This window comes from Melanostigma gelatinosum (genome assembly GCF_949748355.1).
Source record: "Melanostigma gelatinosum genome assembly, chromosome: 2".
NCBI lineage: Eukaryota > Metazoa > Chordata > Actinopteri > Perciformes > Zoarcidae > Melanostigma > Melanostigma gelatinosum.
The window spans coordinates 10,501,741-10,516,518 of record NC_136635.1 but is presented as its reverse complement, the minus strand read 5'-3'; the positions used below and the strand labels follow the sequence as shown (position 1 = coordinate 10,516,518).

At 39.5% G+C, this 14,778-nt stretch overlaps 2 protein-coding genes across 3 annotated transcripts; one reads left to right on the top strand and one right to left on the bottom strand.

The window, feature by feature from the left end:
- Positions 1-2,496: 2,496 nt before the first annotated feature.
- On the top strand, positions 2,497-5,045 carry LOC306793360 (uncharacterized protein). The gene is made up of 2 exons (XM_079290955.1): positions 2,497-3,172; positions 3,470-5,045. Exons 1-2 carry the CDS (start codon positions 2,980-2,982, stop codon positions 4,732-4,734), a joined length of 1,458 nt encoding a protein of 485 aa, XP_079147081.1. The 5' UTR covers positions 2,497-2,979; the 3' UTR covers positions 4,735-5,045.
- An 815-nt stretch (positions 5,046-5,860) lies between these two features.
- On the bottom strand, positions 5,861-14,106 carry hnrnph3 (heterogeneous nuclear ribonucleoprotein H3 (2H9)). 2 transcript variants are annotated; one of them, XM_079285298.1, is made up of 11 exons: positions 14,011-14,106; positions 12,931-13,023; positions 12,288-12,443; positions 11,871-12,014; positions 10,400-10,538; positions 9,406-9,605; positions 8,594-8,689; positions 8,264-8,379; positions 7,496-7,631; positions 7,117-7,173; positions 5,861-6,997 (listed from the first exon to the last, which is right to left on the bottom strand). In XM_079285298.1, exons 2-11 carry the CDS (start codon positions 13,016-13,018, stop codon positions 6,915-6,917), a joined length of 1,215 nt encoding a protein of 404 aa, XP_079141424.1. In that variant the 5' UTR covers positions 13,019-13,023; positions 14,011-14,106; the 3' UTR covers positions 5,861-6,914. The 2 variants fall into 2 exon arrangements, with proteins under 2 accessions (XP_079141424.1, XP_079141425.1); XM_079285299.1 differs by lacking the exon at positions 14,011-14,106 and adding an exon at positions 13,567-13,920.
- Positions 14,107-14,778: the final 672 nt, after the last annotated feature.

Genomic DNA, 14,778 nt, shown 5'->3' with positions numbered 1-14,778 from the left:
TCCCCCCAGCTGCCCACAAGGCCTTACCAAGCATGCCCCTGTGATGGAAGTCTATGGAGCCATGGTGGTATTTCAGGTCACCTCATCAGGGCAGAGATTTTATGCCAATCTTAATGTTGATCAATTATAAATACAACACATTTAATACACAGTTTTAAGAGTATCAATAGTTGATGTCTATGCGGTGAAACAAGGTACTGGACACTGAGCAGCTAAAATATTTCCACACAAAATTGTACTGTATCTTTAATTGGTTGAACTGTCACTGGTGGATTATGGTACTGTCCATCAAACCTCAACTAGGAATAAACTAAATATGGTGCTTTTGATCAAATACCTCTATCGATACACTGACAATATTCACTGTTGGTACTTTGTCTAAGCGTTTACACACAACACAGAAAGTCACTCATAATGTGAATATGGAGACCAAACCTTTTATAGTTCATGTCACTCAGCTACAACAGTCAGATATGCTCAGGAAGGTCTATCAGTCCACTAAAACACAGTCTTAGGGACAAAATCGTTACACTTAAACGTGAAGCTACATCACAATATTACAATCACATTTTTATTTAGTTTTAAAGGACCTAATCAATATCTTTTGTTCCAGCTCGAACCTCAAGAACATGTATGAACCGTGAGGTGATTGCTGTAGTTTCTTGTTTAGTGGTTCAACTGGACTTCATATACTTGAAATATATGTTGATGCATCAACATTACTCTGTTTTAATCTGTGAATCGACCGCACTGACCTACAACAGTGCAGAAATGAAACAACAAACCGGTATATAAATAGTTTCTCTTTATTCCTCAGTTAACAACATTATACTGTTGGTAACAGAAAAAGCTAAAGCAAGTTTTTGATTCACTTCCTTTTGCGTACAACAATATACAAGAAAAGCTAAAGCTGTATGGAGACGGGATGATAAAGGAAGCTACCTGGTATGATAACCAGTTCAAACTCAAGGAATATGTAGGAAACCACAGGTTAGGAGGAAATCTATTCTGCTAAAATGTAATTTAATGTTGATGATCTGTGATAATTTAACTGGTGATTATTCTTTTAATTATTAGAGCATGTTGGAAAACCGACACAACCTCTGATTTTACATGTTTTGTGTCTGTATTTTGTTAATACCGAGATTTTTGTGTTATGAGAATAAATACAAATACCATTAAAGTGTGAGGTGTATTTTTACATCCTGTTGTGTGTTGTCATGCTTCGTGATGTTTCATTATTAGATTGCCCAGTCTGGACAATAATGCTTTGTTTAAATTGACTCATTTCTATGAAATGTTTTTAAAATCATATGGTACAACGCCTGTTTGTGGGTACATAATGACTGTCCCATCATCCCCAACCCTCCTAGCGTGCATGTGTCTGTGGCTACAGTGTGATTGTTCCCTGCAGCACAGTGACGGACTGTCCAGATATATTGATTCTTCCGTCATCTCTCACTTCTAGTTCCAGCTCCCCGCCTCGACTGGAGCACTGGTAAGCTACACAAACACAGAGGGGATAAAACGAGCGTCAGTATCTGTTTATAGGGAGAAACAATGCCCGATATCAAGTTGATCACACAAAAAGACTTTGCCTCTGGCTTAGTTTAATTGCGTTGGTTTAGAATTAAGAGAAGCTGATCAGATTAATTTGACCGAATTAATAATCAAAACAATTCGCAACAACACAGAGGCAGCCATCTTATCTGGTGATAAGTTGATGTTGATTTTATATGATAATGTGATGTACTTTTTAAAAACCTTTATATTCTCCATATTGATTAGTTCGGAGCCTATTAGCACGATGAATATCTTCCCCTGGGCTACAATTTTACAACACCAACACTTCTGTAACAGTTCTATCGTATAATTATAATGTAATAACATAATATTACTGTATGAATATATTAAACACTGTCAACTTTAATTTTGCTGACGTTTTGATCATTTTAGCCTCTTCTGTATTTACAGAACGTAGTCTGAATCATTCATTGCAGTAACCTGATTCGCATGTTTTACTGATAACAGATCTCTTATACGACTGCCCACTGACATGGCTTTGAAGTTATTGAAAATGTTGCTCTCTAAACATCTTAAAATGCACATTTTTAGATCAAGGAAATCTGAAATTGTCTGAAGGGGGTGGGACAAAACCCCTAACAGACAGAACGCTCATTTTTTTAACCGCTCTATTTTTCTAAAAAAAACAGGTATATGGCCATGGTTGGACCTGTCTTTATAAATTGTTTTGAAGCTTTAATTTCAAAGTTAAGAACCACTAATTTAAGATGACAATGATGAAGTATATTTTGATAGTCTGCAATGAAATACACACAGCTTCTAAAGGCTTTTATTTTGAAGGTTACCCACAAAGTTTCAGCGAACCCGGATGTTCTTCCATTAACAACATGGCGCCTAACGTTAGTAGAAACAGCAGAGTATACTTGTGTTGATAAAGTATCAGTTAGCTCCATCAGTACTGGTAGACCAGAGTCTCTGTATATCTGGATAAACCTGTCTGAATGGACTTTTAGCTGTTCACCTTTTTTCTGGATGTTTTTCCTCTGACTCATCTCCCGGTAGCCTACAAAAGCTATTGAAGTTAGCTTAGCATGCAAGCATGCAGCGCAAGTTAGCAACACGGCGTTAGTCAGAGTTTAATGGAGAGTAAACTGTGTTTTTGACGGAGTTTGTGTTGACGGAGTTTCTGTTGGTTGGGTGAAAATGTCTAAAGTCCAAATGCTAAATGCTAAATGCTTTGAACTGAGTGGACTCTGTGGTGTTTCGCTTCATTTAAAACGTCCGGATTGTCTCGTGGTGTCCTACGGAGCAAGGAAATCAGAAATGAAGTTAGCATGCTAGCAGGAGGTGGACGGACCCGAAAGTAACCTAGGCTGACTCAGCGCAGGTCAGAGTGAGCAAACCGTTTGTCAAACAGAGTTTGTCTGGAGGAAAAGTTTCTGTGGTTTAGTGAAAATGTCTCGAGTCCAAATGCTGAGATCTTTGGTCAACCAGCGACTAACTGTGGCTGTTGAAGAGATATTTGGTCTGTTTGAAAGAACGATCGCAGAGTACGAGGAGGAACTCTCTGGTTCAAAAGAGGAGAACGGGCGACAACGGAAACTACTGGACGCTGTTTTGAACCCTGTAGTCCGGATACAAAGAGCAGGTTGGTTCACTTTGTTTCTTCTCTCAGTTATCAAACACTGTTTTTCAACCTTGACCTGTAGGTTCCTGGAGCAGTCTCTAGACCAGGGGTCACCAACCTTTTTGAAACTGAGAGCTACTTCAAGGGTACTGAGCAGTACAAATGGCTACTTGTTGGATACAAACTTCCTGAATAACGAAGTTGCACAGATCACCTTTTAATAACAATAATATATGTGAAGAGACTGACAGGAGGCTTTGCTCAATACTAACATTTCTTTGTAACACCCCTGTGTGTGTGTTTTCTGTTTTCCTGCAGACGTCCAGCAGCTGTTGGTGGTTAAAGAAGAGGTTCCCCCTGAGCAGCAGGAGTGGAGCTCCAGTCTGGACCAGAAGGACCCAGAACCCCCGCACATTAAAGAAGAACAGGAGGACCCAGAACCCCCACACATTAAAGAAGAACAGGAGGACCCAGAACCCCCACATATTAAAGAACAGGAGGACCCAGAACCCCCACACATTAAAGAGGAACAGGAGAAACTCTGGACCAGTCAGGAGGGAGAGCAGCTTCAAGGACTGGAGGAGGCTGATGTCAAGTTCTCATGCACTCCTATGAAGAGTGAAGATGATGAAGAGGAAGCGCAGTCCTCACAGCTTCATGAAAGACTAACTGAACAGCTGGAGACAGAAGCTGATGGAGAGGACTGTGGAGGACCAGAACCAGACAGGAACTCAGATCCAGATAGACATCAAGGACCAGATACTGATGAGAAGACTGGAGACTCTTCTGACAATGATAACAGTGATGATTGGAAGAAGACCAGAAAACCTCAGTCAGGTTTAAACTCTTTGAAACCTGATGAAGTTTCTGTCAGGGATTCAAGATGTAGTGCTGGTGAGAAACGTTTTAGATCCTCTGAGTGTGAGAAAACAACTGGCACGAGTGGAGATCTGACGAAACGCACGAGACTCCACACAGTAGATAAACCTTTCAGCTGCTCACTCTGTGAAAAGTCGTTTTGCAGTCGTACAGCTTTACAGATGCACATGAGAATCCACACAGGAGAAAAACCTTTCAGCTGCTCAATCTGTAAGAAATCTTTTAACCAGTTGGGAAATTTACAGACACACATGAGACTCCACACAGGAGAAAAACCTTTCAGCTGCTCACTCTGTGAGAAGTCTTTTTGCAGTCGTTCAGCTTTACAGACACACGTGCAAATCCACACAGTAGAGAAACCGTTCAGCTGCTCAGTCTGTAAGAAGTCGTTTAGCAGTTGTACAGCTTTACAGACACACATGAGAATCCACACAGGAGAAAAACCTTTCAGCTGCTCAGTCTGTAAGAAATGTTTTAACCAGTTGGGAAATTTACAGTCACACAGGAGAATCCACACAGGAGAAAAACCTTTCAGCTGCTCACTCTGTGAGAAGTCTTTTTGCAGTCGTTCAAATTTACAGACACACATGAGAATCCACACAGGAGAGAAACCTTTCAGTTGCTCAGTTTGTGATGTAAGATTTCGGCACAAGACATCGCTGACGTTACACATGATTACTCATACAAGTGACAACCGGCTTTAGTGGTTCTGTTTGTATACAAAAGGTAAATCTGACACACCACATGGCACATAACACAGGGGAAGAACTCCGGTGCTTTTTATCCTATCTTTATTCAATACTTGCGATTAGTGACACAATAAACCTTGATCGCTCTGAGAGATCCATGCTTTGTTTAAGGTGACGCCTCCTCAGGTTGGCAGGGAGTTTAGTACTGTTAGTTTTAACAATGGTTGGGTAATATTGTTAAGATACTTTTTGTAACCTCCTGGACAAAGTTGACAAAACAGTTTGTGACTAAAGCATTAAAGTGACCAACACATTTTTGCACAGTGTTCATTTGATGATTTTTCATAAATTGATTCATGTATAATCTTATATACTCTTAAGATTAGAATTGTTTAAGATAAGTAATTGAAGTAACCTTGGATTGATGCAAAAAATGTACATGTAGTACCTACATGTAGTAGGTTAATGTAACCGCTAACCTACTTTTTATGTAAGAAACAAATAAAACTGGTTTATTTTGTACACTCCAACCAAAGTCCAGTGTCGCTCATCTCTGAGGCTGCTCTCAGTCTCCTAAAGGTAAAATGGCATATCATACTATGACTTTTTTTACATTTTCATTGCATCCTACAATTTGTTGATTTGGATGATTTTAATGACACGCTTATTTTTTAGGAAATACTATACTTGACCTTTTTAAGACATTTCTATGACATACTATGACACATTAATGGCTGCTATACTGTGACTTATTTTATGACATTTTGAATGACATAATATACTATGAATATTTCATGACGGACACTATACCATTTTAATGACATGCTATACAATGACTTATAGCGAAGTATGACCTTTAGGATTTTTTGTCATACTAGACTTTGATTTTTTTAATGACAGACTAACATTTTTATGGCAAACTACACTACATATTTTATGGAATACTATATTATGACTAATATACTATACCATGACTTTTTTTGGAACGCTATATAATGACTTGTGTGAAATTATGGAAGAATTATTTCCAAAAGCTTTATAAAATACTATCCTATTTATTTAATTATTGCTTTTATATTAACTTATTCCCAACCGTGATACAAATACCTCTTCAAAAATGATTTCAGAGTTGGGAGACAAAAAGACTGAAATATAAAATTTATTCTGCAAAATGTACAACAGCTGCATAAGTTACAGTATCTTACAGCTCAAATATAGACTTTATTTTACTTCCACTCTTTAGAGTGGAATATAATATTAAACTTAGTTTTAAATTCTGTAATGAACTGTGAAAACATTCATAAAAAACTCACTGGCTCAACATTTGTCAAACTTTTCAAAACAAGAAAGCTGATCTGAACTGCAGGAAGGTCACACGTTCTGCTCAAAATAAGTTTAAATCAGAATAAACCAAGATGTAATCTTTTTAAATCAGAATTTCTAACCTAGAGACACTTGTAATGTTTTGACATAGCTTTTCACTGCTCCACCTTCCTAAAGAGCATCATTCACCTGAACGCAGAATCATCAACTGATTAGATTCAAAGTCACCGTGCTCGGCCTCGACAGTGCCACAAAATTATTCTTTTCTCCTTCATCAAATCTCATCAAAATGTCTCATCTGCACTGAGGACATATCCTGCCAACAGTGACATGTGAAACAAATGTAAGCGTGTTCCCTTATGGTCATAAAAACAAACTCATACAGTTACCTCCGTTTAAATGCCATTCAAAACTCTGGAAAAAACGATCTGATGCCTCTCAATAAAATCACTGGAGAAAATGTACTTTTGTGTGTGAATCCTGAAAAACTATATTACAATATAATATATATTGTAATATAGTTTAAAATGTATTAAAATATAAGATAAACAAGAAATCTCCTATGACCCGTTAAATGTTCAGCACCTACATCTTAATATTGTAGATTATCTTTTTCTTCGTATGCTTTAAGGAATGGTGTAATAATAGCGCTTGTTAAGGTCTGGTCTGTTCTCTATTCTGAATTTAAGTTTCAGTACAATAATATAATATAAATAATATAATAATAACCCCACGATAAAAATAACCACAGTTACAAAACAAGTGACTGACTTCAGATCAGCTCCTTTGCTCAGAAAAAGCAATCGAGTAAATGTGGCCTGAATAGACGCGACACAAACGCCGAGATGGATCGTAAAAGTTCGATGACATCATCAGTAAGAGTATCGCAGCCCGCCGCTCCGCGAGCCTCCGCCTCCTCCAGAGTTACCGTAGTAACCACCGCCGCCGCTACGACCTGCGATGGTTTTAAAAAGAGAGGTCAGCGTAAAGAGGAGGAAGTCATTTCTCAGAAAAAGAACTAACACCCAACTTGTATTTATACTTTATTTAACATAATTGTGAACGGGAACTCACTCATTTCTGCTGCTGTGTTGGTTGTTGAGTTAAGAAACAGCTCAATGTACCGATGCTCTGTGGAGGAAACATCAAGCCATCATTCAAATCGAAAAACTCGTGTTTCTTCTGCTGTTGACCTTAAATTCAGCTGCTTCATTTCCTAGTTTAACTACAATCTGATAAAATAGTGTCATAACAAAAATACCAGGATCATATTTAATCTTAATGGGCTTTAAAAATGAACCTTTGCAAAACTCAAAGTCAACCATATTAAACCCTGTTGAGCTTATTCATTTGTCTGTAGATACAACTGATCCACTCTGCTCCTGTGACAAAGTGGTGTCACAAGAACCAACATAAGAAGCAACCAGTTGAAGAGTAAGACGGGAGGACATACGCATGTGGTTCTTGTCTTTGGACATGGCTGCTACAGCGTCTTCATGGGAGCGGAACTCCACGTCGGCTTCTCCAGTCGACTTTCCGCTCGGAGCCACATCAATGTGGACCCTCAGTGGACTCAACGGAGAGAAGAACTACAAGAACAAAGAAACACATTCACTACCAATAGGATGATCATCATTAGTCACACTTCTATTTCTGCTACCGTTACTGCTTTTATTATTTCTATATTAGATCCAAATTTGTGATTTTGGGCTGTACAAATCAATTGAACTGAATATATTTATATGTTTGTAAAGATAGCGTATTGGGCTTCCTGAACAACAGCATTATACGGTATGAACACGACATCTATAGAGAACAGCCACAGAGACATTGTGGATCTAAATTATGAGCCAGTCTTGAATCTGGTGTTGACCAAGTTAAATTTGACGCTGCTTAAGACCTTTTAAAACAACATTGAGAGCAAATATATACCCGTTTTACAATCATACAATCTGCAGTGTGTAAGTATGATGGAAAACCAGTAGAAACATATATACAAGTGTAGAACTTCTCAAGACAAAATAGACAAAAAATACAAAAACTTTTATAACATCACTGCCTACAACAATATTTACATTTGTAAGTTCAATTTAATACCTTCTATGATCTTGTTTTGGAGGAAACTGAATTCATTGTTTTTACAAAATTTCAAAACCTTCTGATGCTTATTTCAAGAGAAATAACTAAAGTAACTGGTCTTAGTGAGTGCACGGGATCTTACTTTGGCGATGTCTCCCTCTGTGGCACGGAAAGGTAAACCCCTCATGTGGACAAAATGGCCGCCGTGGAAGCCGGAGCAAACGTCACTTTGACCACCGTAGCCGTGGCCTCCCACCCCTGAGCCAAAACACACAAACACATCCACAGATTACCAATGAAACCTTTAGTAATGGTGGAGAGTGAAGCAAGTTGATACACGACAACATTAATGAAATAAAACAACTGAGGAAGAAAAAAATACTGTGAATACGTTTAAAGTAAATACGTATGTTTCTTATTAAATGTGTAAATTGTCATTGAATGCGTGAGAGACTACAAGCTAAGACTTTACCTCTTCCTCCCCTCTCTCCTCTCACTCGCTCATCAAACAGGCCGTTGCCAAAACGGTAGTTGTTGAAACCATTGTAGCCGTCGAAGTCACTGTAACCTGGACACAGACGACCACAAATCAATTGAAGCAGGTCTCGTTCTCTTACAGCACAGATGACAGAACTCAACAACAAGCCAACTGAATAATAAACTAGTTTTCTGCTGGTTTAGAAAAAGGACAAAATGACATTTGGTGGACATGTGTAGTTATGATGTCCGAGTGATCTTGACAAATTTGGTGGCATTTGGCCAATAGCTGGCGCTGTAGCAGCATCATCTAAATATAAATCCTCCTCTGTCTGTGTATGTGTGAAACTTCACATATCTCAAGAACAGCACATCCGATCTACGTCACACTCGGCGGGTGTATTGCTGGGGACTCAAGGACGTGCAGCCTCGAAGTGGGTGCAATTTGGACTTGAGACATATTCAATGTTAGTAAACTTAGAATTAACAATACTGTGCTCAGCTAGCAGCGGGGGCAAGGCTTCAGGGCTCTGCAGACTGACTCAAGCATGCCGACAGCAGGGGGCCTTTACAGGCCGTGGATCAGGGGTCTGCAGAAAAACCAATGTTTCATCTGAACTCTTCTTCACTTCCCTGAGCTCAACGAGCAATTCGACACTCACAAATATTGCTTTACTGCTCAGAGTCCTATAGTGAACCAAACACAGGCTTCTGCATGATTGAATTGTTTTGTTCGACGAGCACGGACCGATATACCTTTTCTAAACATAAACATACCTGTATGCACACATACAGAACCCTGCTTACCTCCTCCATAGCCCCCTCCACTCCTCATGGTGTCCATTAGAGCCCCGTCGCGGACAGGCCCGGGCCCATAATACCCTCCCCTGGGTCCCCCCATCATGGGTCTATCATAGGGCCCCGGTCTCTGGCCTCCCATCCCCCGCCTGGGCAGCTCGTAGTAGGCTCTGATCTCGTTGCGACTGCTCTTAAAAATCTCTATATACCTGCAACATGAAATGCCCATGAGGTGGAGGGGGGCAGAGGAGAGGGTTAAGGAGCAGAAATGGCTTCGCTCAGGTTACATACATAGATGATTTACAGAGAGAGAAGATAAACATACTAAAGACAAATGTTCTAAATAGTAGTTTTAACCTGGAGCTGAGGGTCTGGATGACTGAACAACCTCAACAAAATATCATCATTAGCCGGGCTTATGGCTGTAGCGAAGCATTTCTACACCAACCTCACCTCTTGTTACTCACAATAAAGGAAATCCTTACAGGGCTCTGAGGTGTTGCACTGATCATTTTAATGATTAAAAACTGCAGAAAGAAGTTTGATGCTTTAATGGTAGAGGCTACCTTGACTGACCACTATGCTTAACCACCTTTTCCACAGTAAATTATCTGTAAAATAAATGTATGAAAGGATACAAAGGAAGTGCCAATAAAATGATCTAATACACCCAAATGTTGCTCCCAGGTCTCAGACAACCAACAGCAAAAGTGTCTATGGCATAAAATACTCACACCAGCTTTAATTTACAGATTAGATACATCATCCCATTAGTCAACATGTCACAGTATCATTTTAATGAATATCACATGACCCACCCAATTCATTTACCCATTTTATCATTGTTTTACCATAATCATTCTAGCACACCAACCCATGCTTATCATTCGACCATAACAGAAGCCATCCCATTAACACCATAAATACTATAATATGACCACCCATTAAATACTGCAGTAGAAGCCAAACCCAGTCCAGCCCGTCCCTTTCCCATCTGTCCCACCTGTGCCCTATTCTTTCCTTGTGTTTCCCCAGAGCCTGTTCTGCTATCTCCTTTGAGGCAAACTGCACGAAGGCTTCCCCTGTGCTCCTCCCCTGGTAGTCCACTGGCAGAGTAATCCCATTTGGCACGATTCTCAACCCTTCAACCCAAGCACACATAAATACATAGGTCGGTAGGTAGACTGATAGATGTATGGAATAGAAAGAACAACACCCACTGCATCACTTGAGCTATCAGGATTAACATACAGAAACTAGAAAATTAAGTGGATGCAGACTAACATATTGTCGTATACACAACTGAATTCAGGTCAGGCAAAATCATTACTTGTTAGTGTTGAATGACACTGGCCGATAATAATTCTTCAGTAGTGATTATCTTAGAGGACCGTCTCCCCTCAGCCAAACCAGCCCAAACCACCTTTAACCCCTTTAGAGGGCATGCTATCACGGTCATATAGAATATGCATGCTAAATAAAGTGTAAATATAACACTAACATGGTAAGAGGCACACTAACAATTCATAATGAGGACAGATTCGTAAACATAGTTGGCTGAGTGTCCATATAGCACTTTTTTTTCGGGCATTAAAGCGCTGGCAGGGCCTTCAACTAGAAGCACTCAGAGCAGCCACACAAAAAAGTCAGATCGCTCTGAAAAAAGATGCTGAGTGCAGCGCTTTTTCTCTAAGCAGCCGCATACGCTCTCTCTCTTTGGGAACATTTGAAGAAAAGTTGAAGTTGCTATATTGACACGAAGCCTATGACTATACTACAAGAACAAACGTACATTGACTGACTATGAATCAATTTAAAACCAATGTGAGAGAAATCCAAAGATGGCAAATCTGTCAAAGCTAATTTTGGTGAATGCTTAAGTTGTGGTGTGTTGTTGTGGGGTTGATCAGCAAAGAGGAAACCACTGTTCAAAGTGCAGCTCCAGTAGGAATTGTTCATAATACAAACAAAGTCACTTTTCGTAATATAAAGAAAGAGCCTGTGAATGTGAACATGGTCGTTGTTCCACTTTTGTGCAAACATGACAGAATTACATTAAAGACGCTACAGTCAGATAGACATTGTACGTAATGTGGCTTTAGGTTCTACTTGGGCCTTTGGATGTGGCACATTTCTTTGGCTTGGCCTTATTTAATGAAGCCTTCTGAAACATGTCATGTGACAGAGATATACATAAACATGGACCGAGAGATAAGTGAAATATATGCAACGCCTACATGCATTTCACAATTATTTTCGTGGTTTTGTCTTATTTGTTTTTCTTGCACTGAAGGATAAGATGCTCTTTTGCATATTTTAAAGCGAGCTGTAATGTTGTCAGTACCCTTACACTGTGGTGTCCACAGTCAAAAAACTACAGCAGGTCTGTGAAAAAAATAGTCCTCCGATTAATATAAACGGTGTAATATGAATATAATTCAATAATAATTACAAAAGTTTAAACATGTGTTTACCTGAGAAGAACTGAACAATCTCCTCCTTGCTGCAGCCAAACGGAAGGCCTCGAAGTCGCAGCATGCAGCCGCTGCAGCTGTCGTAGTCAGCAGGGCCGCTACGTTTTAGCACCCAGTCCATTTCACTACGATTTGACTTGAACACTAAGTCAGAGACAAATGGACACACACAAATCAAGATCTGAGGGGACAATTACAATAAACAACTTTTAGTTTAAAGCTTATCAAAGGTCTATTTGAAGAAAACTTCAAAAAGCATGGAAAAAAAACGCACAGGCAACAACATCTCCACAGTAAACTAATGAGATGTCAGCAACAGAGTATCCTCTCACAATGCAGCAATTGTTCAAAGCGTTAGACGACAAAGGTAAACACTCACTGGTCCATCAGTCTGTTGATATCGGCTGTATTGCTTACCCTCTATGTATCGGTGTCCCATGTATTTACGGTCCTTGGCGAGGGCATTCTTGAAATCATCTGACATTTTCAGCTCAATAAATGCCTCTCCACTGGGACGGCCTTCTTTAGAGTAGGTAAAGCACACTCCGTTTACTTTGCCAACGATGTCACAGTCTGTAAAAAGGTAGTACGATTGATTGAGATCCCCTTAAAAGGATTCCTAAACTAATACATTGACCACAAGACAAGTTGTTAGAGGGAGAGAAGACTCTTGGACGCAGTCACAAGTCAAATGTCACTTACACTCATGCGACCAATAAAAAAAAAATGAGTTAAATGTCAGATTTCTGTTGCATAACTCTGCTACAGTGCAACTTATTTAGATTTTGAAATAACAGTTTAACTTTCACGCCCACAATCAAAACATATTCAGGTGCAATTGCGATGCTTTATGTTGTGTTTACATTTCTAAACACAATGTACAGGTGAAAGCAGTTTTCTGTAAATTCATTCACTATGACCGACAACCACCAGGGGAAATAAAATGATCACAATTTCAACACCAAGCATACAGCCGTTTATTGTTTTAGATGTAACTTGTCTTGCACTTACGAACACTGTTCATGCCTCAAGCTGTGAAGATATGCGTGTGTATTCTCACCACAGAAGAAACTGGCAACCTCCTCCTGCGTGCAGGACCACGGTAGTCCTCTGATCCGGACCACATAACCCTCTTCATTCAGAGACATTCTCACTGGCACAGACAGCAGAATACAGCAGCAACACATTTAATGGCGTGTCAATAATACAGACACTTATCCCAAGCCTATCACACAGTCATCTTTAAATAAGGCTGTGCTTCCCCATATCCTGTCGTCCTCACTGTCCCTCGACACTTCTTTACAATGTCCAAAAAAATCTAAGCTTTACCTGTGCAGATATCTTAAATAAATACCAACAAACTGCTCTAAACATCTTCTTATTGTCTTGCATTAACTAACTCATAAAAGCCACGTATTACTTATATTTGCATCATAACCAGAGCAGGAGCCTTCAACTATGAAACATGCATATCATTCATATATATCCTGAATGTAATACATTAACGTTACATAACAACTTTTCTGCAGGAAGCTGGTGTCACAAACAGCAATGAATCATTCGTGACATTAACGTTAATTAAAAACAGCGAGTTATGCAACAGCAAATCCCCAGTAGGAAATGTCTAATCATTTAGAGCTATAATGCACGTTACGTGACTGTAACTGTCACGACAGTTAACGTTAAAAACATTCACCTGACGTGTGTTACTTCCTCCTTCAACCAGTTTCTCAAAGAGTTGGTTAAACCAAGAACATTGCTAGCTAACGTTACCACAGTTCAACTTAAACTCATTGAGACCTTTCCAACCACATTCTAGCAAGACATTATCTATTATTTGGTTAAATTACTTCTTTGAGAGTCGCCACAGCGGAACATTTATCAGCTTGGATTCTGCGTCCTCTAATTGTTATGGTATGTCTCTACCGGGCCGACGTGCTAATGTTAGCTAGGTAGCGTTAGCAGTTAGCAGGCTAACAGCTAAGGCTAACAGTAGGGACACTGTCAGCGGTCAAACGTCCGGGGCAGACTAGTTCAATTCCCGACGGTCGTACGCAGTCACTGGACAGCAGCATGTATCATGAGACAGAAGTATGTCATAGGTCAGCGATAATGTGTGAAAACGTTTAAATTATCTCACAGTCGCTTCTCGTCCCCGGTCGCCTGCTCCTACCCACTGCGGTCAAGTCAGCAGACACGGATTCCTTTGGTCAACCCAGCAGACACTTGAATTTTAGTGCACCTATATGCTGAAATTCACGCTAAACGCATTCAAACGGCACAGATCGGGAGCGAGCGAAGGACTTTGCAAAGTTAGCAGAAAGATTAACGTGAGACAGCATCCGGGTTTCAAAATAAGATGTCAACTAAGCGTATACAAATTGCATTTGCGGAAATAAGATTAAATTAATGAAATTAACATTAAGTATAAAACATGTTACCTGCATATTGTGAGTTAAAGGGAAATACAACTAAATTGTGTCTTTATTCTTTGATTTGAGGGTTGCTGGAAAGTTAATGAAATTAATAATATCTGTATGTGTATGTGAACATTTCTGACCACATCCAAACAAAAATCAAACATGCTAACTGTACCAATTAAGATATTTTATGAAGTACAAACTGACAAATTGTCATGAGACAATTTGTCTAATTTCAGATGAGATTTTAGAGGAAATGGTGTATAGTTGCAAATTAATTTCACAACAGGTTAATAGCAGATCACCTCAAGGTGCCACTCAGACAGAACCAAGACATTCTGATGTTGCATTTAAAAATGAAAGCACTTCAAAATCTCATTCATGAGCTCACTTCAAATCACATTCATGAGACAGCAACCCTCAAATCAAAGAATAAAGACACTTCATCCACAATTTAGTTGTATTTTCCCTTGAACTCACGAGATGCA

What these genes read in the sequence shown, in the direction of transcription:
- LOC306793360 (XM_079290955.1), top strand. Translation starts at nt 2,980, where the DNA reads ATGTCTCGAGTCCAAATGCTGAGATCTTTGGTCAACCAGCGACTAACT. An exon ending in AGTCCGGATACAAAGAGCAG is followed by an intron (nt 3,173 to 3,469) that starts GTTGGTTCACTT and finishes GTTTTCCTGCAG; the next exon opens with ACGTCCAGCAGCTGTTGGTG.
- hnrnph3 (XM_079285298.1), bottom strand. Translation starts at nt 13,018, where the DNA reads ATGTCTCTGAATGAAGAGGGTTATGTGGTCCGGATCAGAGGACTACCG. An exon ending in CAGAGGGAGACATCGCCAAA is followed by an intron (nt 7,632 to 8,263) that starts GTAAGATCCCGT and finishes TTGTTCTTGTAG; the next exon opens with TTCTTCTCTCCGTTGAGTCC. An exon ending in CAACACAGCAGCAGAAATGA is followed by an intron (nt 6,998 to 7,116) that starts GTGAGTTCCCGT and finishes AAACCATCGCAG; the next exon opens with GTCGTAGCGGCGGCGGTGGT.